The sequence below is a fragment of the Candidozyma auris genome, chromosome 5, assembly GCF_003013715.1.
Source record: "Candidozyma auris chromosome 5, complete sequence".
Lineage (NCBI taxonomy): Eukaryota > Fungi > Ascomycota > Pichiomycetes > Serinales > Metschnikowiaceae > Candidozyma > Candidozyma auris.
The window spans coordinates 114,485-132,315 of NC_072816.1; the positions used below are offsets into that span (position 1 = coordinate 114,485).

The window sequence follows — 17,831 nt, forward strand, 5'->3', positions numbered from 1 at the left end:
GCCTACATCATCATTTGCAGCGATTGTAGCCAGTTGCGTCCTCGGCGATCTCCGGCAACAAAGTCTCTACACTTTCCCAGTTGTAGCATATTACCCAATTCTTTTAGTCAGTTACGCAGTATCACGTTTGACATACCAACGTCTACACCTGAGGCCTCCAATAAAGAATATCTTCTACTAGACTCAGTAGGTCCCAACTGCCCACTCTCTGGTGCGTGGAGTGCACCCAGCTGTAGGTATTCTGGGGATATAAAGTTCCGTTTCTCGGACAGTCGATACTCTAACTACACATACCAATTGACCATAATGGCCGTTTCTATTCACTGTCTAGCTGATGTCTGTCTCATTCCAATTGGTACAGGCAAGGCGTCAGTTTCTGATGAGGTTGCTGTGATCACTAAGATAGCCAGGGAGCTGAGTCTCGAAACAACGTTACACTCGGCTGGCACCACCATTGCTGGACCCTGGACAGATGTGATGGACCTCATTGGGCGTTTTCACGAGGCGTTGCATGCCAAGGGCGTGGTGAGAATCCAGAGTGATATCAGAGTGGGCACGAGGACGGACAAGTTGCAGACGCCTCAGGATAAGGTGGATGTAGTGGAGAGGAAGTTGAAAGCCAATGAGTAAATGTTGCCATGAGCCTTATGATTCTGCGAGTGCTACTTGCTATTGGGAGGGATGGGCCTGGAGCTATACTTACTTAAGTAGTGAAGCTATCATTCAATTCTACAACCTAACATCTGTCTTTGTATGCACTTGTATAAATAATGTGTAGCTGTCTTTACCAATTAGCGTCCACTCTCAAAGCACTGACTGCTTCATGATCTTCTCGGTGATTTCATGCTCTCTCTCCAAGTCAGACACTGTGCGCTGGGTCACCCCATCGACTCCGGGCTGCTGAACAACAAGAACCGGGCGTACTCTCGACACTCCTTCAGGGTGAAATGCTTGCCTGTCTGCTTCGAGAGCTCCTTTGCGATGAAATCCCACTTGGCGAGCTCGGCCCCGTCAAGAAGCCGCTGGAGGTACATCTTGTTATCCTGAGACCACGGACACAAGTGCGCCGACCCTTGCTGGCCCACGATCACCTGGTAACGGTTGCGAGCAGTCAAGTATGAGCCCACATTGGCAATGTCTGCAATTTCCACCCACAGGCGACCCTGGCGCTTAAGAGACACAATAAGTTGGTCCTGTTCCTTGGTGAATTTGGACTTTCGCTTTGTGCGTCTGCCTGGGAACACCGCCAGCAGATCTGGTCGGAGTGGAGCCTTGGACAACGGCGGCGGCGGTAGGAGCTGGATCTTTTCGAGAATCGAGGGCTCTGCCTCGAGTAGCTGTATCTGTGCGACGCTGAAGACGTCAATGACTACTGTGGCTCCAAGCTGCCAGCGCTGGGAACCTCGTCAAATGGTTTCTGTGGGGCGCCAACCACCGCAGCTTGAACCGCCGGTGGCACCATGGGTACAGGGTAAGTGTATGGGGAGCATTTGCCGACTCGTAGTGGTCGGGATAGTAGGGCTGGAGGTTCATGTGGTTCTGAGGATGCGAAAAGGCGCTGGCGCCAAAGCTATAGTTTTGCTGAGAGGAAGCTGTGCAGTTTGTGGAACATGAGAGGGAGCAGCGGCGGCAAGTAAGGAGGCCCAGAAGGCGTGAGATATGGATAGGTGTTTTGTGGCACCATTTCTGAGTACATGGTAGCTGAGGGGATTGTCTGGGGCACAAAGCGCCTAGCCTGATCGGGAGGGAGCCATTCTTCGGTGAACATGGGGATCTGAGGATAAAGGGATATGGCGGGAGGTGGGGAGAGAATAATCCGGGGAGGAAGGAGCCGCTAAAGAAGGTTGTTGGGACGACACCTAGGCAGACGCGGAAATAGGTGGTGATATGCTGAGATGTGCCTGGGGAAGGAAGGAACAGGCAGGTGGAAGGAGGAGGTAAGTGGAGGAGGTTCTGGAGTATAAAAGGGATGGAGAAAGATGGATGTGGGATTTGTCTCTGGCTTGTAGAATGTGCTTTGGTGCTAGTTACAGAGACCTGCTTCAGGGTGCTGAAACTGGCTTGAGTGTGCGTAGGCGTTGGGGGAGGATGAGGATGATGGATTTAGGAGGTAGCGCAGGACGGGAGGAATAAGGTTTGTTGATATTCGACGGAGGGTCTTTGTTGGAGTTTGTCTATTGATAAGCGAAGAGGAATGCAGAAAATAATCTGTGTGGGAACATTGGAAAATTTAATACTTTATAAAGAGTGGGTTTTCGAGCCTGGTAGTACATGTAAGCCACTGGGTGGGATCGAGGTAGCAGTGGCGGCTTGTGGCTGGCTGCAGGACACACTGATTGTTAGTGACGCGCGACCCAGTTGATACGCCGGAGTACATGCAGTCTGTTCCCCTAGATGCCAGTTTACGAATAGTTTGAGTGGTGGAATTGGAAATGGCGCAGCTGCAGACGGCATATGACAAAGGTGCCCACATTGGTTGCTAAGAGCAATCATGTAGAGTCATGCGAGAAACCACGCATGGTCTTCTCTATGCACGTCGCAAATCGTTTGAGTGGGATCGGGGGATAACAAGAAGGACACCCAAGGATAAAAGAATGGCAGGTAGAAACTGTGGAGATAATTCTGCTATACATGCCTGTCTAAATATAAACCCTTCTTATGTTCTATGGACAAAAAGACGGATTCTATGCACCTCGGCGTTAAGGACAGCCCCAGAAACGTGCATTCGGGGACATGCGGATCTATCCCACACAATCGCAGGCTCTGCGCGGGCCGCTGCTCGTACAAGCGTCGGGCATGCAGGAGTGCAGGAGTACAGCAGGGCATCGATGTCCACATAGCTTCGCAGCCGCCTCTTTCTTATGGGAAAACATCATCTCAAGGGTTCAGTGACAGTAGCAGAATCAGAGCTCCAGCTAGAGCTAACTAGTCGCATCAACAACTCCAAAACCTCCATCCCAATGCGGTCGCGACATTGTTTCCGCGCCGATCCAACACCGTTTCAGCCACCTTCGGTTGCACCACCGAACCTCACCAGACGACCAGGAATGATCAGCATACTCCACAGAGATGACCTTGTCACCAGAGAGCCACACAGAAAAAAAAACTTAAAAAAAAATACCCTCACAAACACAAAGACACAACTTCTCTGTGCATCAACCCTCAACTGACGTGGTAGGAAGTGCTGCTTCGTTGAATCATTCGGTGCACCTGCTGGTGTGGATGGTTACGGGCGTTGGCTAGATCGATGTTTCAGATTAGGTAAAGAATTCTGCCCCGAGTTGGTCGATGCGAACAAGTCCTCTAGAGGCTGTGTGGCAGGAGGCTGCAAAGAAGCATCTGAGAGGGGAATATCAGCTTCTGGAGAATTTACCTTGCGTAAATTTTGAAAAAGTTACTTAGGTCGTAAAGGAAGCCAACGCAAAGGGTGAAGATGCCAGTTTTGTGAGATGAAAGCTTCTATTTTTTAGATGTCTCTTTCCGATCAGATTCGGGATCTACGATGACCTCTTACCAGAAAGGGTGTTCTTGATGATTTAATAATGAAAAACGTGCAACTTTTTTTTCACAAGATTATTAAAAGCAGGTTTGGTATAGATGAAAAGACCCTGCGAGCCGCTTGGGTACGGAAAAGGTGCAGCAGAGAAAGCAACTTTTTCTACTAAATGGTATCTTATAATTTTTGTTTTGCTTTATTATTATTTTGGGGAGCAGTATTGTAATTGGCTGGCTACTCATGCATCTTTGGCCAATACCTTTGCAAGTGAGGTTGAGCCCTGTAGATTTATCAATTAGTGAAGGTGAATGTCTCCAATGAACCTACTTCCATCCTCCCAAATGAGAGCCATACAACATTTAGGTCTCCCTCAGTGAATTTCGTTTATCATGATGCTGAGTATGTGTGGAAACTCAAGAAAACTTCTCATAGCAAAACACCACTTTAATCAGTGATACCACTGGGAAGTATAGATGAAATTTTAGACGTCCGATATTGATATGTCAGCATTGAATTGAACTTTCTAAATCATACTTTGAAATGAAGTCTGCGATATACCTACCAAGAGCAAGAAGTTCACCTAAATGGCTAGTCTCAAAAGAAGATGTGCATTTATTGAAAAACTTCTACAAATACACCAGTCTTCTATTGCCTGTTCTTTCAAAGAAGGTTGCAAATCACTCCAGCACCAGCAACAGTGATTAAGCCCATGATGAACACCAGCACATGTTGATTACCACCCAAACGAGAGCAAGCAATATCCTCGAACCCATATCTACAGCCAAAGAGTGCTTTTTTCATTGCATTGGGTATTCATCATCCTTCACTCTACGCAAGTTGCTTTCATTCGCTGGTTCACCGAGTGGACACCATAGAGGTAAACCCTCCACAGGGCCCCAAAATTCTCGAAAACTTCCTCGTACAAAGAAAATTGCTAATTTCACTCCAAAAATTCCCCGAATGACGTAGTAATCAACTCCGAAGACCTTTTGCGTTTGGCACGCTTTCCTCGTCCTTCTAAGGCTATACCCTGAAATATGCGCTTACACGGCATAGCGGCTACGCATTATCACCAATCCAACAAACCAACGAAAAAATTTCATCTCCAACTACCACATCGTTTTCTCCTTCACTACTACTTATGGCAGACGCAGCCTACGAGCTTGCCAATGCAAAGCTCACTTCGAGTGAGTCCACAATATCCACAAAGCCTGACCTACATAAGGTGTATCGCAAGATAGATGTCAGAGTCCTGTGGTTTCTCTGTGGTATCTACTTTCTTCAGTTCATCGATAAGTCTTTGCTCAACTATGCTGGGGTCATGGGAATCAAAGACTACTTGAAGAAAGGCCTGGATCAGTTTCTGAACTTAGGCACCATGTTCTTTGTGGGCTTCATTGTCGGAGAGCCTATAAGCGCATACTTGTTTCAGAAACTCCCTGCTGCCAAACTCTTGAGTTTCAATATTTTCGCCTGGGGCATTATCATCATTGGCCATGCTTTCCTGAAGAACTACGCCTCGTTGATGGTGGTGAGAACGCTTTTGGGTCTCTTCGAGGCTTGCGTGGCTCCTGGGTGTGTGTTGGTGACAGGAATGTGGTATAATCAGAGCCAGCAGCTTAGGAGACTCTGCTGGTGGACGTGCCAAGCGGGATTTTCAACAATTATTGGAGGACTTTTGAGTTTTGCTTTTCAGCACGTCAAATCTGAATCTTTTCAAGGCTGGCAGATCTTCTATTTGGTCATGGGGGTTATAACCGCCGCATACGGTATTCTTGTGGGCATTTTCGTTCCTGATTCGCCAGTAAAGTGCAACTTTCTCTCTGACGAAGAGAAAGTGGCTGTTTTGCAAAATATCAAGCCCAACAATACCGGCACAGAGACTTATGTTTTCAAATGGAACCAGGTGAGAGAGTTGTTTCTCAAAGATAAGCATACTTACGTCTTTCTTGCGTTGACGTTGCTCTCCATGATTCCTACTGGTGCAGTATTGACCTTCTCCGTTCAGATCATCGCTAACATTGGCTTCTCAAATAAGCACGCTGCGTTGATGCAAATGCCTTTGGGAGTTACTACCATTTTGGCCATTGTCATTGGAACATATTTGTGTGCCCATTTTCATGGGAGATACAGAAACCTTATCTTTATCTCCATGCTTGTTCCTGCTATAATTGGCTATATTGTACTCATTTCGAGCCACAACAAAATCGGGCAACTTTTAGCTGTCTACCTCATCAACGTTGGAACCTGTGTGATAACAATGATATACTCGTGGAATTCCGCAAATACGGCTGGATACACGAAAAGAGTCGTAAGAAACTGTATCACCATGATATTTTATGCTGTCGGCTGTCTTATTGGGCCTCAGCTCTTTCGAGCTCAAGATGCCCCTCGATACCTTCGTGCCAAGATCACCCTTTTGGTGATTGAGTGTGTTTGCATCCCCATAACTCTACTCGTTAGCTACATCTCACGCTCAGAAAATATTCAGAGAGAGTCCATATCAAAAGAGGAGGAGGATAATTGGGTATCAGAGAAAGGATCAAACTACCAATTCTTGGATTTAACCGATAAAGAAAACATTCATTTTCGTTACTCGTACTGATATGTTAGCGAAGAAGTTGACAGGACGATTATCCAACTTCTTGGCCATGCAATGAATAGATAATTGAGCAAAGGTCTTCAATGGGGAAAGATCAGACTTTACCGCTGATCTCCAATAAATACGTCTTGAAGTACTCAAAGCTGACAAGCGTGACAGCCGACGCTGGTAATGTGCGGGCTAAGTTGGTTAAGTAACCAGCATAGAATCCTCGAAGTCCCTCTCTATTGTATATAGATCTAATCCAACTGCGCAAGGTAACGGAAGAGGAGTTGGCACTCTTTTGCATTTGCATTCTAGTTCGTAGAATTTCGTGTGGGTACGTGACAGTAGATGCTATGACTTTGGAGATGGTGGAAGCGGCAATAAGGCGCCACAATTTGTGGTAGCTGCCATGGGAGATTTGACTGGAGTCGCTAACATGAAGAGAGCGTTTCAAAGCCTCATACACGGGGAAGTGAATTCCCACATGGACAAGACCGAAAAGAGAAGGTACCAACCCACTATAGAACACACCCACGCCTTCTGTATTATACATGGTTCGGAACGCATCAAGGGTTCCCTTATAGTACACTTTTTCGGACCCCGTCTGTAGCATGAGACGGGTTTTAACCACCCAGATTGGGTTGACAGCAATGGAGGATGTCGAGCCTGCAGTCAAAGACGCTGCAAAGTGGTTGAGCCAGTCGAGCTCGACGTTTAAGTGATTCTAAAAATCGTGGGTAGAAGTTTTAGCTCGTTCATACACTGTGAAGTAGATGGTCCACGTAGGCAAGTAGCCGATGGTCACGGGTACAAGCCCCTATACAACCCTCTGATTCCTTCTTCACGAGTGATGGTGCTGAACGCCTGAAGAAATGAGCCGTAGCGATTTTTCACTCCCTGAGCCTGTATTCGAGTCTTGACTACGTCCAAGGGACATACAACCACACCGGCCAAAAACCCCGACGCAGCGCCGGCTATGGTGACAAGTTGATACTCCAGCATCTTCTTTAGGAGTGGCGGCGGCAGCACTCTGCCCAAAGCCTCGATCTTGTGAGTGACGGGAAAAGTCTTTGGATCATTGTGCCTTAGCTCTAGGTCCATTCCTTGCACGACGTCTGAAAAGTCGTTGTCAAGGTCCCTCATCAACGGCAAGCTAATGTTACACAACAAAATCGAATGCCAGATCCGAGAAGAGCCAGGGCCGAAAGTACCGAGAGGGATGTAAGAGGAAAAATAAAATTGTTGATGCAGATAGATAGTGAGAAGCAGGTAGCTAGCGCGGTGCACGGGTGGCCCCAGGGTTCAGAAGGTAGAAAATTTCACTAGAAAGGCAGCTTTTTAATCTACAAGGTTCTGTTACTTCGTTCAAAGCCATCGTATGCTGCAAATTGATGTTGTGCTGGAACCTGACCGCTCGGCGCCGACCTCGGAGTCTTGCGAGTGGCCATTGTTGTGTATATCAGTGTGTCTTCTCTGATAAAGCAATACGAGGGAAATTGTGGGTAGAAAGGTCTCATACTGGGCGAAAAAAGAGGGAGCGAGCTGGAAGCCCTTATGGGTGTAGATTTAAGAAAGCAACCATAAGAAAGACTTCATCAGGGATGTTGAGCATCCTGGACGAAAACGGTAGTTGTTAGCGAGCAGTGCTAAGCATGAGGTGTCATAGTTACTTTATAGATCTGAAAACTATGACTTAAAATGGTAAGATGAAAATGTTCAATTGGTAAGCTACCAGTAAAAACTTCTTTATTCTGTGAGTGAAACTCAGTAGATCATTCGTTTTTTCTCTATTGAATTCACCTTGTTCTGTCAGATTGCGTGCTTATTCTCGGACTTTATTGTGGAGCCACAAATCGTCATGATGGATCCTAAGATATAAGTCGTGCCCCCAAGGATGCTTTGTTTTCTCTACAAATTCGATTTTATGTCTTTTCATGTTCCCTTTTTTAAGTTCAAAACAATCCCCGCATTGATTCTTGACGTCAATAGAGTACTCTTTATTGAAACGCTTATCTTGAAAGCAAAGAAATCAAAGATGCTAGTGTGTAACAACCTCCAAATATTATTACTTTAAAACTTTCTGCTGAAGACATATGTACTCTTTGGCTGAACTTCAATCTGTTTCCATTCCCTTATACGATTGTGAGGAGGCACAATGCGAATCAGTTAGATCCATAACAGATGACTCTACGCGGGTATACAGGTTTCTGTCTCAAAGTTTCAGAAGAGCCAATCCAACCTTTTCACACCGGCGGCTTTCTTGGTTGATCAAGATTAGCAGGATTTCTTTCCCGGTATTCTTTGGTGCACGGGTGTAGTGGCTGCAAAAAGTCCTCGATCGTTGAAGCGAGGCAAGATCCTGACACAACTTCATACAAGTTGTCATTACTGAACCTTTGTTTTCCAGATTTGCAGTAAAGGTCGATTTTATTGTGAGGAAAGCTGTCTATAACAGCTATGTCTACTAAAGAACTTTACCGCATCCCCAGTGACACCGTTCGAACCGGAACCAAGTGTTAATAGTTGGCAGAAGAAACTTGGTTTCACCTAAATTCACCAACACGAGCTTCATCGCATCTTTCGGACTTCATACCAAGAACTCAAATTACATGCTGTTGATAGGGCTACTTTGAATTCTACACCATCGGTCCCACAATGCAACTATGTTATTCATCTAAATTGTCTTTCAGATTTACAATTGCTGATGCTTCGAGTTGAGCGTGTTCACTTTGAGCTTACCCTCGACCTCAAGAATCTGCTTGGCACTGTCGGCAATAGACTGTTCCACTGAGATCAATTCAAATCCTAAGAGCTTTCTAGTCTTGTCGTTGTTGAGAGTAGCTCTCTTCTTGACCTCTTCTCTGTCGGAGCCTGGCTCGCCAATAGGCACATGCTGTGCTTCGCTCGAGAAGTTGGTGTGCAAGATATCCAAGATTGTCTGCTGAGTAAATGGTCCTGACGTCAAGAACAAACGCTGCTCCTTGGCCTCGTCTTTCTCAAAAGCGACAAGGTGAGCCTTGGCAACATCTCTCACATCTACAGCAGATCCACTGACTGGGTTTACCTTCTCTTCGGTACCCTTGATTTTCAAGATGCTATTGATAAGCTCATAGGAGGTGTTCAACTGAGTGGTTTTGAATTGGTTTGTTGGTTGCGGTCCAAACACGTACACTGGGTTTACAGTGGACAAGACGAAGTTGGGCTTGTTCTCCTTGACAAAGTCCCATGCAGCCTTCTCTGCAAATGTCTTTGAGCCATAGTAACCTGCAACAGGGCTTTCCAATGCCTTCTCCCAGGTGATATCGTTCCAGGACGATTCATCCCAAGTCTTGTCCGCTTGCTGGTCCATCTCAGCGGATGCAATGGCAGCATACGAAGAAGTGACGACCACTCTCTTGATGTTTGGCCCGTTCTCCTTGATTGACTGAAAAGCGTTTTTTGTACCGTTGACAGCGGGCAAAAGCAAGTCTTTTTCGACATTAGAGGCATTGAAGTGGAAAGGAGAAGCAGTGTGCAAAAACACAGTAGCTTCTTGATGCTTCTTGACAAATTCATTGAAGGCACCTTCTTTTTCAATGTCTTCAACAATCTCGTAAGTGAACTTGTCTGGATTACCAGAGGCGTTCTTCACATATTCGCCTTTCTCGTCGCTTCTGACAGAGCCGACAACGTTGTACCCCTTCTTTACAAGTTCCTGAACAATGTGCAACCCAATGAAGCCTGAAGCACCTGAAATCAAAACAGTAGTGGACATTTTAAAGATTGATGTTCTCTATAGAAATGACTTTGGAACGAGCATATCGCTGGGCTTTATAAGTTCCAGCTCGCAGCAACATCCTCTCGCATGCTGTCATTTTGCAGCCACCACATTTAAAACCACCAATGACTTGATTGCGATTCAATGCTTGCTTGAAACGTGCATTAAAACGTCCGGTTTTCTCGGTCCTCCTATTCGAGACCGCTAATGCTTTGTCAAAATGCATGTCGCTTAAACCCGCAACGGTTATAGCAACCTCAATAAGCCCTGACAAGCAAGTGGTGTAACTTTTGAAATTACCACATCATATACCGTTGCATCAAAACTTCCAGGAAAAGGGTGATCACTATAATACGTTTTGATTTCCATACTCGAATGTTGCACCATTGTACGGTCGCTTCAGAATAATTCCTGAAAGATAGGCCTGGCAAGCCTCTGACTCATTCAGCAGGCTGAGGACATTTACAATTCCAAGCGTTTTCGAAACGTTCATTTGCAGACTTCGTGACTTCTTTTACTTTAACTATACACAATTGTTGACTTAATTATTCTCTCTTATCGCAGCCATTCACAGTTACGAACGACATGGGGTCTTTACACTCAAAGCTCAAAATTATCACATGCTTTTACCAGGGAAAACGTCTGACATCACCTACTTTAATTTGACAAATTCGAAACATAGTCGACGTCTTATCCTCTAGTGTGTGGTCCTTCGATTCAATGATAATACTGCATATTACTCAGATTCTTGATAAAGTGTCACGGCGATATTGGACTCTATTTCTCATTGATTCTTCTTTGTTACGTTTGATTTGAATCATTCCTGCTGCGAAGATTTACAAGTGTTGAAATTCGGTTGTTTTGGTAGCGAAATTACGTATGGTATAGAGTTGCATCCGCTTACGTACGCTAGCTCCTAGTCCACCGAATTGATCAGTTTTGATAAATTGTTTATATTCAACTCCGTCTTGGTAATTTGGATGTTTGAGGTTCAGATCTCATATCATTAAAGCCTTCACAAACTAGTATAGTCCACTGCTAATCGTGACCTGCATCCAACCCCACAGTGACCGTAGATAAGGCAGGCATCCACACATACTACTACGCTAAACGTCGAAACACAATTTCACAACAGAACATGTCGTTTTACGAAGGCATTGGCTCTTCACGACACAAGGACCGCTCCCAGACTTCTGACACGTTCTTGTCCCGGGTTTTCGGCCTTCATTCCATATATAACAATTTACCTGAGAATTACAACTATTATGGTCACGATCTCGAACTGTTAGGTGGGTCACGAGCTGATACAGAACAACAAGAGCCTTCAGAGGAACTTCAGCCGCCTCTTCTTCAGTCTGAGCTGGATCTGGATCTCGCTGGACTCTGAGGCCCAGGAGCTGCCTTTCTTAGCCCCTAGACCAGAACCGAGCCACGTTAAATGGGAAAACTTGAGTAATCATGCTCTTGAGCAGTCAGGGGAGCCTCCTCGTGGTGTCAAATTCAGTGTGCCTAGCCCGCGCGGGTGCTTCCACGAGGCGAAAGACTGGAAATATTGCCTTTGTATAATGGTCCTATTCAGCATCGCAGAGAGCCTCGTGAGGAGCCAGAGTCGCTTCACACACGCTACCAAAGGAGAATTCGCATAGAAATAGAGCCCTGATCCCTCCGCGTGAGCGAGCCCTTTATCTATGGGCGAATATTGTCAATATGGATGAGTTTCTCATTGACCTTTACTACTATTATCGAGGAAAAGGATTCGGCAACATTGTCGCAGGTCGGTGTGTTGACATATTCATCCTCATTTTCATTTTATCCTTTACAACGTTTCTCAAATGGGGAATTGACTACGACTTGTTCTTCAACCGGTGGTCGCTGCATTCAGATGTTCAATTGACTTTAAGTGACTTGGTAATTAAAGGCTTCTTTTGGACGCGTGTGCCCTTTTCTGTAAAGCTCCTATTGCTTGGCTTCTCATGTTACATTGTGCTTCGCATTGTTCAGTTATACTTTGATTATCGGTACAAGTTGCAAGAGCTCAGGAACTTTTACACACAGCTATTAAACATTCATAGCGAGCAGGAGCTTCTGACCATCCTGTGGTCGTCAATCGTTGAGAGCTTGATGCAACTCAAGGATTACAACTCCTTAACCTCGACGACGCAGAACCTTCCTCCTCATTACGTGAATGACCTCAGTTCGAAGGTGAGGCTCAATGCACATGATATCGCTAACAGGATCATGAGGAAGGAGAATTACATGATTGCATTAATCAACAAGGATGTCTTGGATTTGTCTATTCCAACGCCTTCATTCTTAGGAAATATCCTCTCTAGTAAGGCAGTTCTCACGAGAACTTTAGAGTGGAATCTCAAACTTTGCATTAATAATTTCATCTTCAACGAAAGCGGGCAGATTAAGCCGGCAATTTTGAAGGAAGGGTCGAGGAACAGCCTATCCCATGAACTTAGTGCTCGTTTCAAGATGGCGGCTCTCATTAACCTCGTCCTATGCCCTTTCATCGTCATATACTTCGTCCTATTGTATTTCTTCCGGTACTTCAACGAGTACAAATCCAACCCTTCGTCTCTAATTGGGTTAAGGCAGTATACGCCTTGGGCTGAGTGGAAGCTACGTGAATTCAACGAACTCCCTCACTTCTTTATGAAGAGGTTGCAACTTTCCATTGGTCCCGCCAGCACGTACATCAATCAATTTCCGAGTGGCTTTTTAGTTGTCAATGGCATGACCGTTGTGAATTTTGTACTGGGTGCAATAACCGCGGTTTTGGTGATAATGGGATTACTCTTTGACGACGAAGAGCATAATTTTTGGTCATTTGAGCTTTCTCAAAACAGAACCACGCTCTTCTACATCAGTATCTTTGGAACACTCTGGGCAATTACTTCGAACTCGATGGACTCATCTACTGTGAATCATTCGACTGAAAATCATCGTCAGGGTGCCACATTTTTTTACGATCCCGAGGCAAGTTTGCGGTATGTGTCGCAGTTTACTCATTACTTGCCCAGCTCTTGGAATGGACGCCTTCACTCTGTTGAAGTGAAAAATGAGTTCTGTGAGCTCTACAGCTTAAAAATCATCATCATTTTGAATGAGATCCTAAGCTTAATCTTGACGCCTTTCGTGCTTTGGTTCAAGGTATCCAACAACTCAAGTGCCATAATTGACTTCTTTAGAGACTACTCCATACATGTTGATGGTTTAGGTTACGTCTGCTACTTTGCTATGTTCAATTTTGAGGAGAAGGACAAGAATATGATGCACAGCTTGAACAAGCGCAAGCTGAAGAAAAAAAAGGATACGAAAGCTCTGAGTAAGGCAAAGCAATCTGATCTGGAACATTCGAGTGACGAACTGAGCGATCCTGATCTCCATGACTACTACCAGGATGATAAGATGATCAAGTCTTATATGTACTTCCTTGAGAGCTACGGCAACAGCGATCCCAAAAAGCCCAAAGCACTGCGCATGCAGCATACAAGCAGTTATCGGGCCCCTCGAGGTACACCAACAGTAAAAGAAGGTTCGTCATCGGCACTCCAGGCATCGAATGGTTCAAATCGTTGGAACGGGCTGACTTTGGATAGCATCTACGAATCAACCTACGCTTTAGGCGCTGAAGCGTCCACATACAGCGAGCCCCAAAGCCGCAAAGGTGTTTTGGGGATGATTAATCAATTTTCAAAACAGCAAGCAGGAAGGTAAGGATCAGTTCTTCATGAACCCCACGGTCCAGCACTGCAGGTAAGTGTGAGGATCGATGGGCAGCGAAATGTTGATAGTATGGAGTGGCCTGCACACACACGCAACACTCTTTTTTGAGAAGAGCATCGCTTAATAGAAATACATAGTTACAAAGTACATCGAGTTCGTCATGGCCGGCTCCCAGCTCAAGCAATTAAAAGCCGCCTTGAAGGCAAAAGGACTCGTTGGTCAGACCAACGTGAAAAAGAAGAATAAAAAGAGCGCTCCATCAGAGACAAGAAAGGATCAGGAAGAAAAGAAAAGGGCTCTTGGCCAGATCCACGACGACTTCAACCTCTTCGATAACAAAATAAATCGTGCCAAACACGACTATACTATTATTCAAGGTGGAAAATTTGTCAAGGCAGGTTCCAAACAGCATAATGACGTCGCTAAGTCGAAATCGGGCTTGGAAAAGGCATTGAAAATGAACTACGAAGCGGACAAGAAGCTTCGTGGCCGCGCAGGTGGACTCGTAGATCGAAGATTTGGTGAGAAAAACAAGAATTTGACAGAGGAGGAGAAAATGTTGGAGAGGTTTACCAGAGAAAGACAGGCGTCGCTGAAAAAAAATATGTTTTCCTTGGAGAGTGATGACGAATACGACGATGACGGTCTTGCGCTTACGCATTCAGGTAAAGCACTTTCGTTCGAGCAGGATTTTGATGAGGGTGATTTAGGTGTTTCAGACAAACGTTACGTCGATGAAGATAGCGAGCAGCCACCAAAGAAGAAGTCCAAAAAGGATGTTATGGCTGAGATCATTGCAAAGTCTAAGTATTACAAAAAACAGAGGCAGATGGAGTTTCAGAAAACTCAGGATGAAATCATGGACTTGGATGACGAGTTTGGTGATGTTCTTCTGGAAATGAATAAGCAGAAGGCGGCCAATAACGCTTTCAAGCAGAAGTCGCAGCAGGATATCGAGTATGATCAAAAGATCAGGGAATTGACGTACGACAGAAGAGCTGTTCCTGCTGTTAGAACCAAGACTGAGGAGGAGTTAACAGCTGAGCATGAAGAGAATGAAGAAGCTTGAGGCTGACAGGTTGAAGAGAATGGATGGTTTGCATGAAGATAGACCCGCTGACGCTGATGATTTAGACGACGACTTCTGGGAACGCAACAGTGAAAATGAGGCAGATGGTTTCAGGAGGAATCGGACTCTGAGAAGAAGAGCTCCGAAAGTGAAGAAGAGTCTTCAGGACGCAGACCAAAAACCCCGGCCGTGTCAATGCCTATAAGTCATGGTCAGCTATTGGAGCACTTGAGGACAAGAAGGAGATGAAGTCATTTCCCACTTCAAGAAGATCAGCGAAGTTTATCACCCACGTCTTGCAGCAGGCAATAAGGAGAAAATGGATAACTTCGTGGGGATAATATTTGAGCACATTTTGCATATTTCAGACCAAGAGGAGGTGGACGCCAAATTAGTCGACGACTTGACGAAGCTTCTTCGAACAATGGCCGAGAAATACAACCATGCTTTGGTAGAGACGGTCAGAACCACACTAGAACAAATAAAGACTCGTGTGGTGAAGAATCAGGTCCGCAAGAGCGATCTTGTGTGCTTTGTCATTTTAGGATACGTATTTTCTGCATCAGATCACTACCATCTCGTGATCACCCCAGCATTAATTATCATGAACCAGTTTTTGAACAACGAAATCGGAGAAACGCATATTGAGAATATCGGCAAGGGCTTGTTTATCTGTGACGTCCTTCTACAATACCAATTTTATGCTAAGCGCTACTATCCCGAGGTGATAAAATTTTTGGAAAGAGCTCTCACGAACCTTCTTCCAGAGCCCAAGAAGCTCGTTGATGCGCTTGATGCGAGAAAAGTAGATGGGAAAAGCAACCTTGATAAGAAGTTTCACTCGAAGACACAGCCGCGTGCAATCCGTGTTCTGGAGCTTTTTGAGGTTCCAGACGCTGAGGCGAAGTTCAATTTCATTGCGCGTGCTTTCACTACGATTGATCGAATCGTCGGGATGTGGAAAGAGAAAGTGCTTTTCTCGAGATTTTGCACCCTCTTATGACCTTGAGCAAGCATGCGCTAAGGTATTTCAGCACGGAGCTCCCACAGTTGCAAAGTTTGGTTGAGAGAATGAGCAAGCTTGAAAGTAACCTCACCAAGAGCAGGAAGCCACTCACTTTACAAGAGCATAGACAGTTGGCGATCAAGACGTTCGCACCTAAGTTCGAGGAAAACTTCAACCCAGACAAGAAGCTGTACGACGAGAACAGAGATAGACAGGAATTGAACAAGATCAAGGCACAAATCAAGAAGGAGAAGAAAGGTGCTCTCAAGGATCTTCGTAAACAAACGAGATTCGTGGCAAGACAGCAGATCAGCGAGAAGAAGGAGATGTACTCTGCTTACCACCGCAAGATGGCCAACATCGTCAACACCATCTCCACTGAGGAAGGTGCAGAGAAGAACCTGTATGAAAGAGAACGAAAGAAGCGAAAGAACCAGAAGTAGGTGCCCTCATCTACTAGTGTGCATGTCTCAGATACATTGGCTTTATAGAATATCAGGATGTATAAGTACGTCTACTGTTCATGTAAGAAGTAGCTGATTTTTGTACTTTTAAAACGCAAGCTTCTTACAGTTGATCTTGAAATCAGCTTATAGATGAGCGTTGCTCAATCTAGGAATTAAAAAACGATATTCAGAAGAACGATCCATGATCTTCGCACAAATTCGTAAATACAAGTCAGATATGTCAAACAATCGCACAATGTACCCACAACAAAGAAAATGAGTGTGATAAATGAATGACAAAGGATTTCACTATTAGTCTTTTGTGGAATCGCTTTGAACTCAATTTCTTTAAGGCACAAGGCAAAAACGCCAGCCCCTATCCAGTGCGCTTTCACAATTCTCTCAAAAATGGCTGCAAAAAGCCGCACCGGCCAATCTTAACCATTGCGGCCGACCCACTCCTCAGACCCCCAGCAAACTGACCGAGAAAAATATAAATCTCGAAGAATGTGAAACTCATACTGTGAAATGAAAGAAAATTCCAACCTGACATTCAATTAGTCCACCTGAATCCTTATCGTCCTTCGTTCTACTCCTATTGTCTACATTGTCTCCAGCAACCACTCTGCAGAACCGAGCAGCAGTTTATCCGTGCCTCCCGAGCAGCAATCCTTATTATCTCCAACAACACAATCTTCTCTTCATCCAATGGCTAAAGATTCTCTTGCTGACGCAATCGTGCAACCTGTGTCTGACCAGCTCAACAAGTTGGCTGGCTCAAGTAACGCCCCTGAACCTTCCAAGAAGGGCATCCAGCTTTTCTCCAAGGAGTACTATGCTGCTTGTACTATTGGAGGCATTGTCGCCTGTGGACCAACCCACTCTGCTGTGACACCCCTTGATCTTGTGAAATGCCGTCGTCAGGTGGACTCTGCGATCTACAAGTCGAATGTGGATGGATGGAAGAAGATCATCAAAACCAAAGGTGACTCGATCTTCACCGGTGTGGGAGCAACCTTCATCGGGTACTCGTTGCAGGGTGCTGGTAAGTACGGCTTCTACGAATACTTCAAGAAGACGTATGGCGACTTGGTTGGGCAGGAGACGTTTGCCAAATACAAGACTCCAGTGTACCTTGCTGCTTCGGCATCTGCTGAGTTCCTTGCCGATATCATGTTGTGTCCACTCGAGACGATCAAAGTTAGAACACAGACCACAATCCCTCCATATGCCAATAACGTGGCCGAGGGATTCTCCAAGATCTATAAAGCAGAGGGGTGGGCTGGCTTGTACAGTGGAATTGGGCCATTGTGGGCCAGACAGATCCCATACACCATGGTCAAGTTCAGTACGTTCGAGAAATGCGTGGAATTGATCTACCAGTACCTTGGCAAGCCTGCTTCTGCTTACACTTCCGTCCAGCAAACAGGAATTTCTTTTGTTGGTGGTTACATTGCCGGTATATTCTGTGCTGTTGTGTCTCATCCTGCGGACGTGATGGTCTCCAAAGTCACCACCAACAAGAAGCCTTCAGAAGGGTTGGGATCTGCCTTGAAAAGAATCTATGGGCAAATTGGCTTTGCCGGTATTTGGAACGGCTTGCCCGTTCGTATTGTTATGATCGGTACTTTAACTGGTTTCCAGTGGTTGATCTACGACTCCTTCAAGGTCTACGTGGGCTTGCCAACCACTGGTGGCCACTAGAGATAGTCAGAAGTGCAAGCGGACGTTCTTT

The 17,831-nt window shown here is 45.4% G+C and overlaps 10 protein-coding genes across 10 annotated transcripts; 7 read left to right on the top strand and 3 right to left on the bottom strand. All coding sequences in view use genetic code 12, as the record gives it.

The window, feature by feature from the left end:
- Positions 1-306: 306 nt before the first annotated feature.
- ECM15 (Ecm15p) lies at positions 307-630 on the top strand (the record flags this gene model as incomplete). The annotated part of the gene is made up of 1 exon (XM_029036574.2): positions 307-630. One exon carries the CDS (start codon positions 307-309, stop codon positions 628-630), a length of 324 nt encoding a protein of 107 aa, XP_028888671.1.
- Positions 631-878: 248 nt separating this feature from the next.
- AAF1 (C2H2-type transcription factor AAF1) lies at positions 879-1,533 on the bottom strand (the record flags this gene model as incomplete). Its single annotated transcript, XM_054702197.1, has 2 exons — positions 879-1,324; positions 1,374-1,533. The coding sequence occupies 2 exons, from the start codon at positions 1,531-1,533 to the stop codon at positions 879-881; spliced, it is 606 nt and encodes a 201-aa protein (XP_054558172.1).
- Positions 1,534-4,637: 3,104 nt separating this feature from the next.
- On the top strand, positions 4,638-6,101 carry CJI96_0004323 (uncharacterized protein; the record flags this gene model as incomplete). Its single annotated transcript, XM_029036576.2, has 1 exon — positions 4,638-6,101. The coding sequence occupies one exon, from the start codon at positions 4,638-4,640 to the stop codon at positions 6,099-6,101; it is 1,464 nt and encodes a 487-aa protein (XP_028888673.2).
- A 91-nt stretch (positions 6,102-6,192) lies between these two features.
- Positions 6,193-7,184, bottom strand: CJI96_0004324 (NAD+ transporter; the record flags this gene model as incomplete). Its single annotated transcript, XM_054702198.1, has 2 exons — positions 6,193-6,789; positions 7,023-7,184. The coding sequence occupies 2 exons, from the start codon at positions 7,182-7,184 to the stop codon at positions 6,193-6,195; spliced, it is 759 nt and encodes a 252-aa protein (XP_054558173.1).
- A 1,591-nt stretch (positions 7,185-8,775) lies between these two features.
- On the bottom strand, positions 8,776-9,837 carry CJI96_0004325 (SDR family oxidoreductase; the record flags this gene model as incomplete). Its single annotated transcript, XM_054702199.1, has 1 exon — positions 8,776-9,837. One exon carries the CDS (start codon positions 9,835-9,837, stop codon positions 8,776-8,778), a length of 1,062 nt encoding a protein of 353 aa, XP_054558174.1.
- Positions 9,838-11,547: 1,710 nt separating this feature from the next.
- ATG9 (autophagy protein ATG9) lies at positions 11,548-13,566 on the top strand (the record flags this gene model as incomplete). Its single annotated transcript, XM_029036579.2, has 1 exon — positions 11,548-13,566. One exon carries the CDS (start codon positions 11,548-11,550, stop codon positions 13,564-13,566), a length of 2,019 nt encoding a protein of 672 aa, XP_028888676.2.
- Positions 13,567-13,735: 169 nt separating this feature from the next.
- On the top strand, positions 13,736-14,644 carry CJI96_0004327 (snoRNA-binding rRNA-processing protein NOP14; the record flags this gene model as incomplete). The annotated part of the gene is made up of 1 exon (XM_029036580.2): positions 13,736-14,644. One exon carries the CDS (start codon positions 13,736-13,738, stop codon positions 14,642-14,644), a length of 909 nt encoding a protein of 302 aa, XP_028888677.2.
- A 319-nt stretch (positions 14,645-14,963) lies between these two features.
- CJI96_0004328 (uncharacterized protein) lies at positions 14,964-15,647 on the top strand (the record flags this gene model as incomplete). The annotated part of the gene is made up of 1 exon (XM_054702200.1): positions 14,964-15,647. The coding sequence occupies one exon, from the start codon at positions 14,964-14,966 to the stop codon at positions 15,645-15,647; it is 684 nt and encodes a 227-aa protein (XP_054558175.1).
- A 68-nt stretch (positions 15,648-15,715) lies between these two features.
- CJI96_0004329 (uncharacterized protein) lies at positions 15,716-16,093 on the top strand (the record flags this gene model as incomplete). The annotated part of the gene is made up of 1 exon (XM_054702201.1): positions 15,716-16,093. The coding sequence occupies one exon, from the start codon at positions 15,716-15,718 to the stop codon at positions 16,091-16,093; it is 378 nt and encodes a 125-aa protein (XP_054558176.1).
- Positions 16,094-16,804: 711 nt separating this feature from the next.
- Positions 16,805-17,800, top strand: CJI96_0004330 (Cu/Pi carrier; the record flags this gene model as incomplete). Its single annotated transcript, XM_029036581.2, has 1 exon — positions 16,805-17,800. One exon carries the CDS (start codon positions 16,805-16,807, stop codon positions 17,798-17,800), a length of 996 nt encoding a protein of 331 aa, XP_028888678.2.
- Between the last annotated feature and the right edge of the window lie 31 nt (positions 17,801-17,831).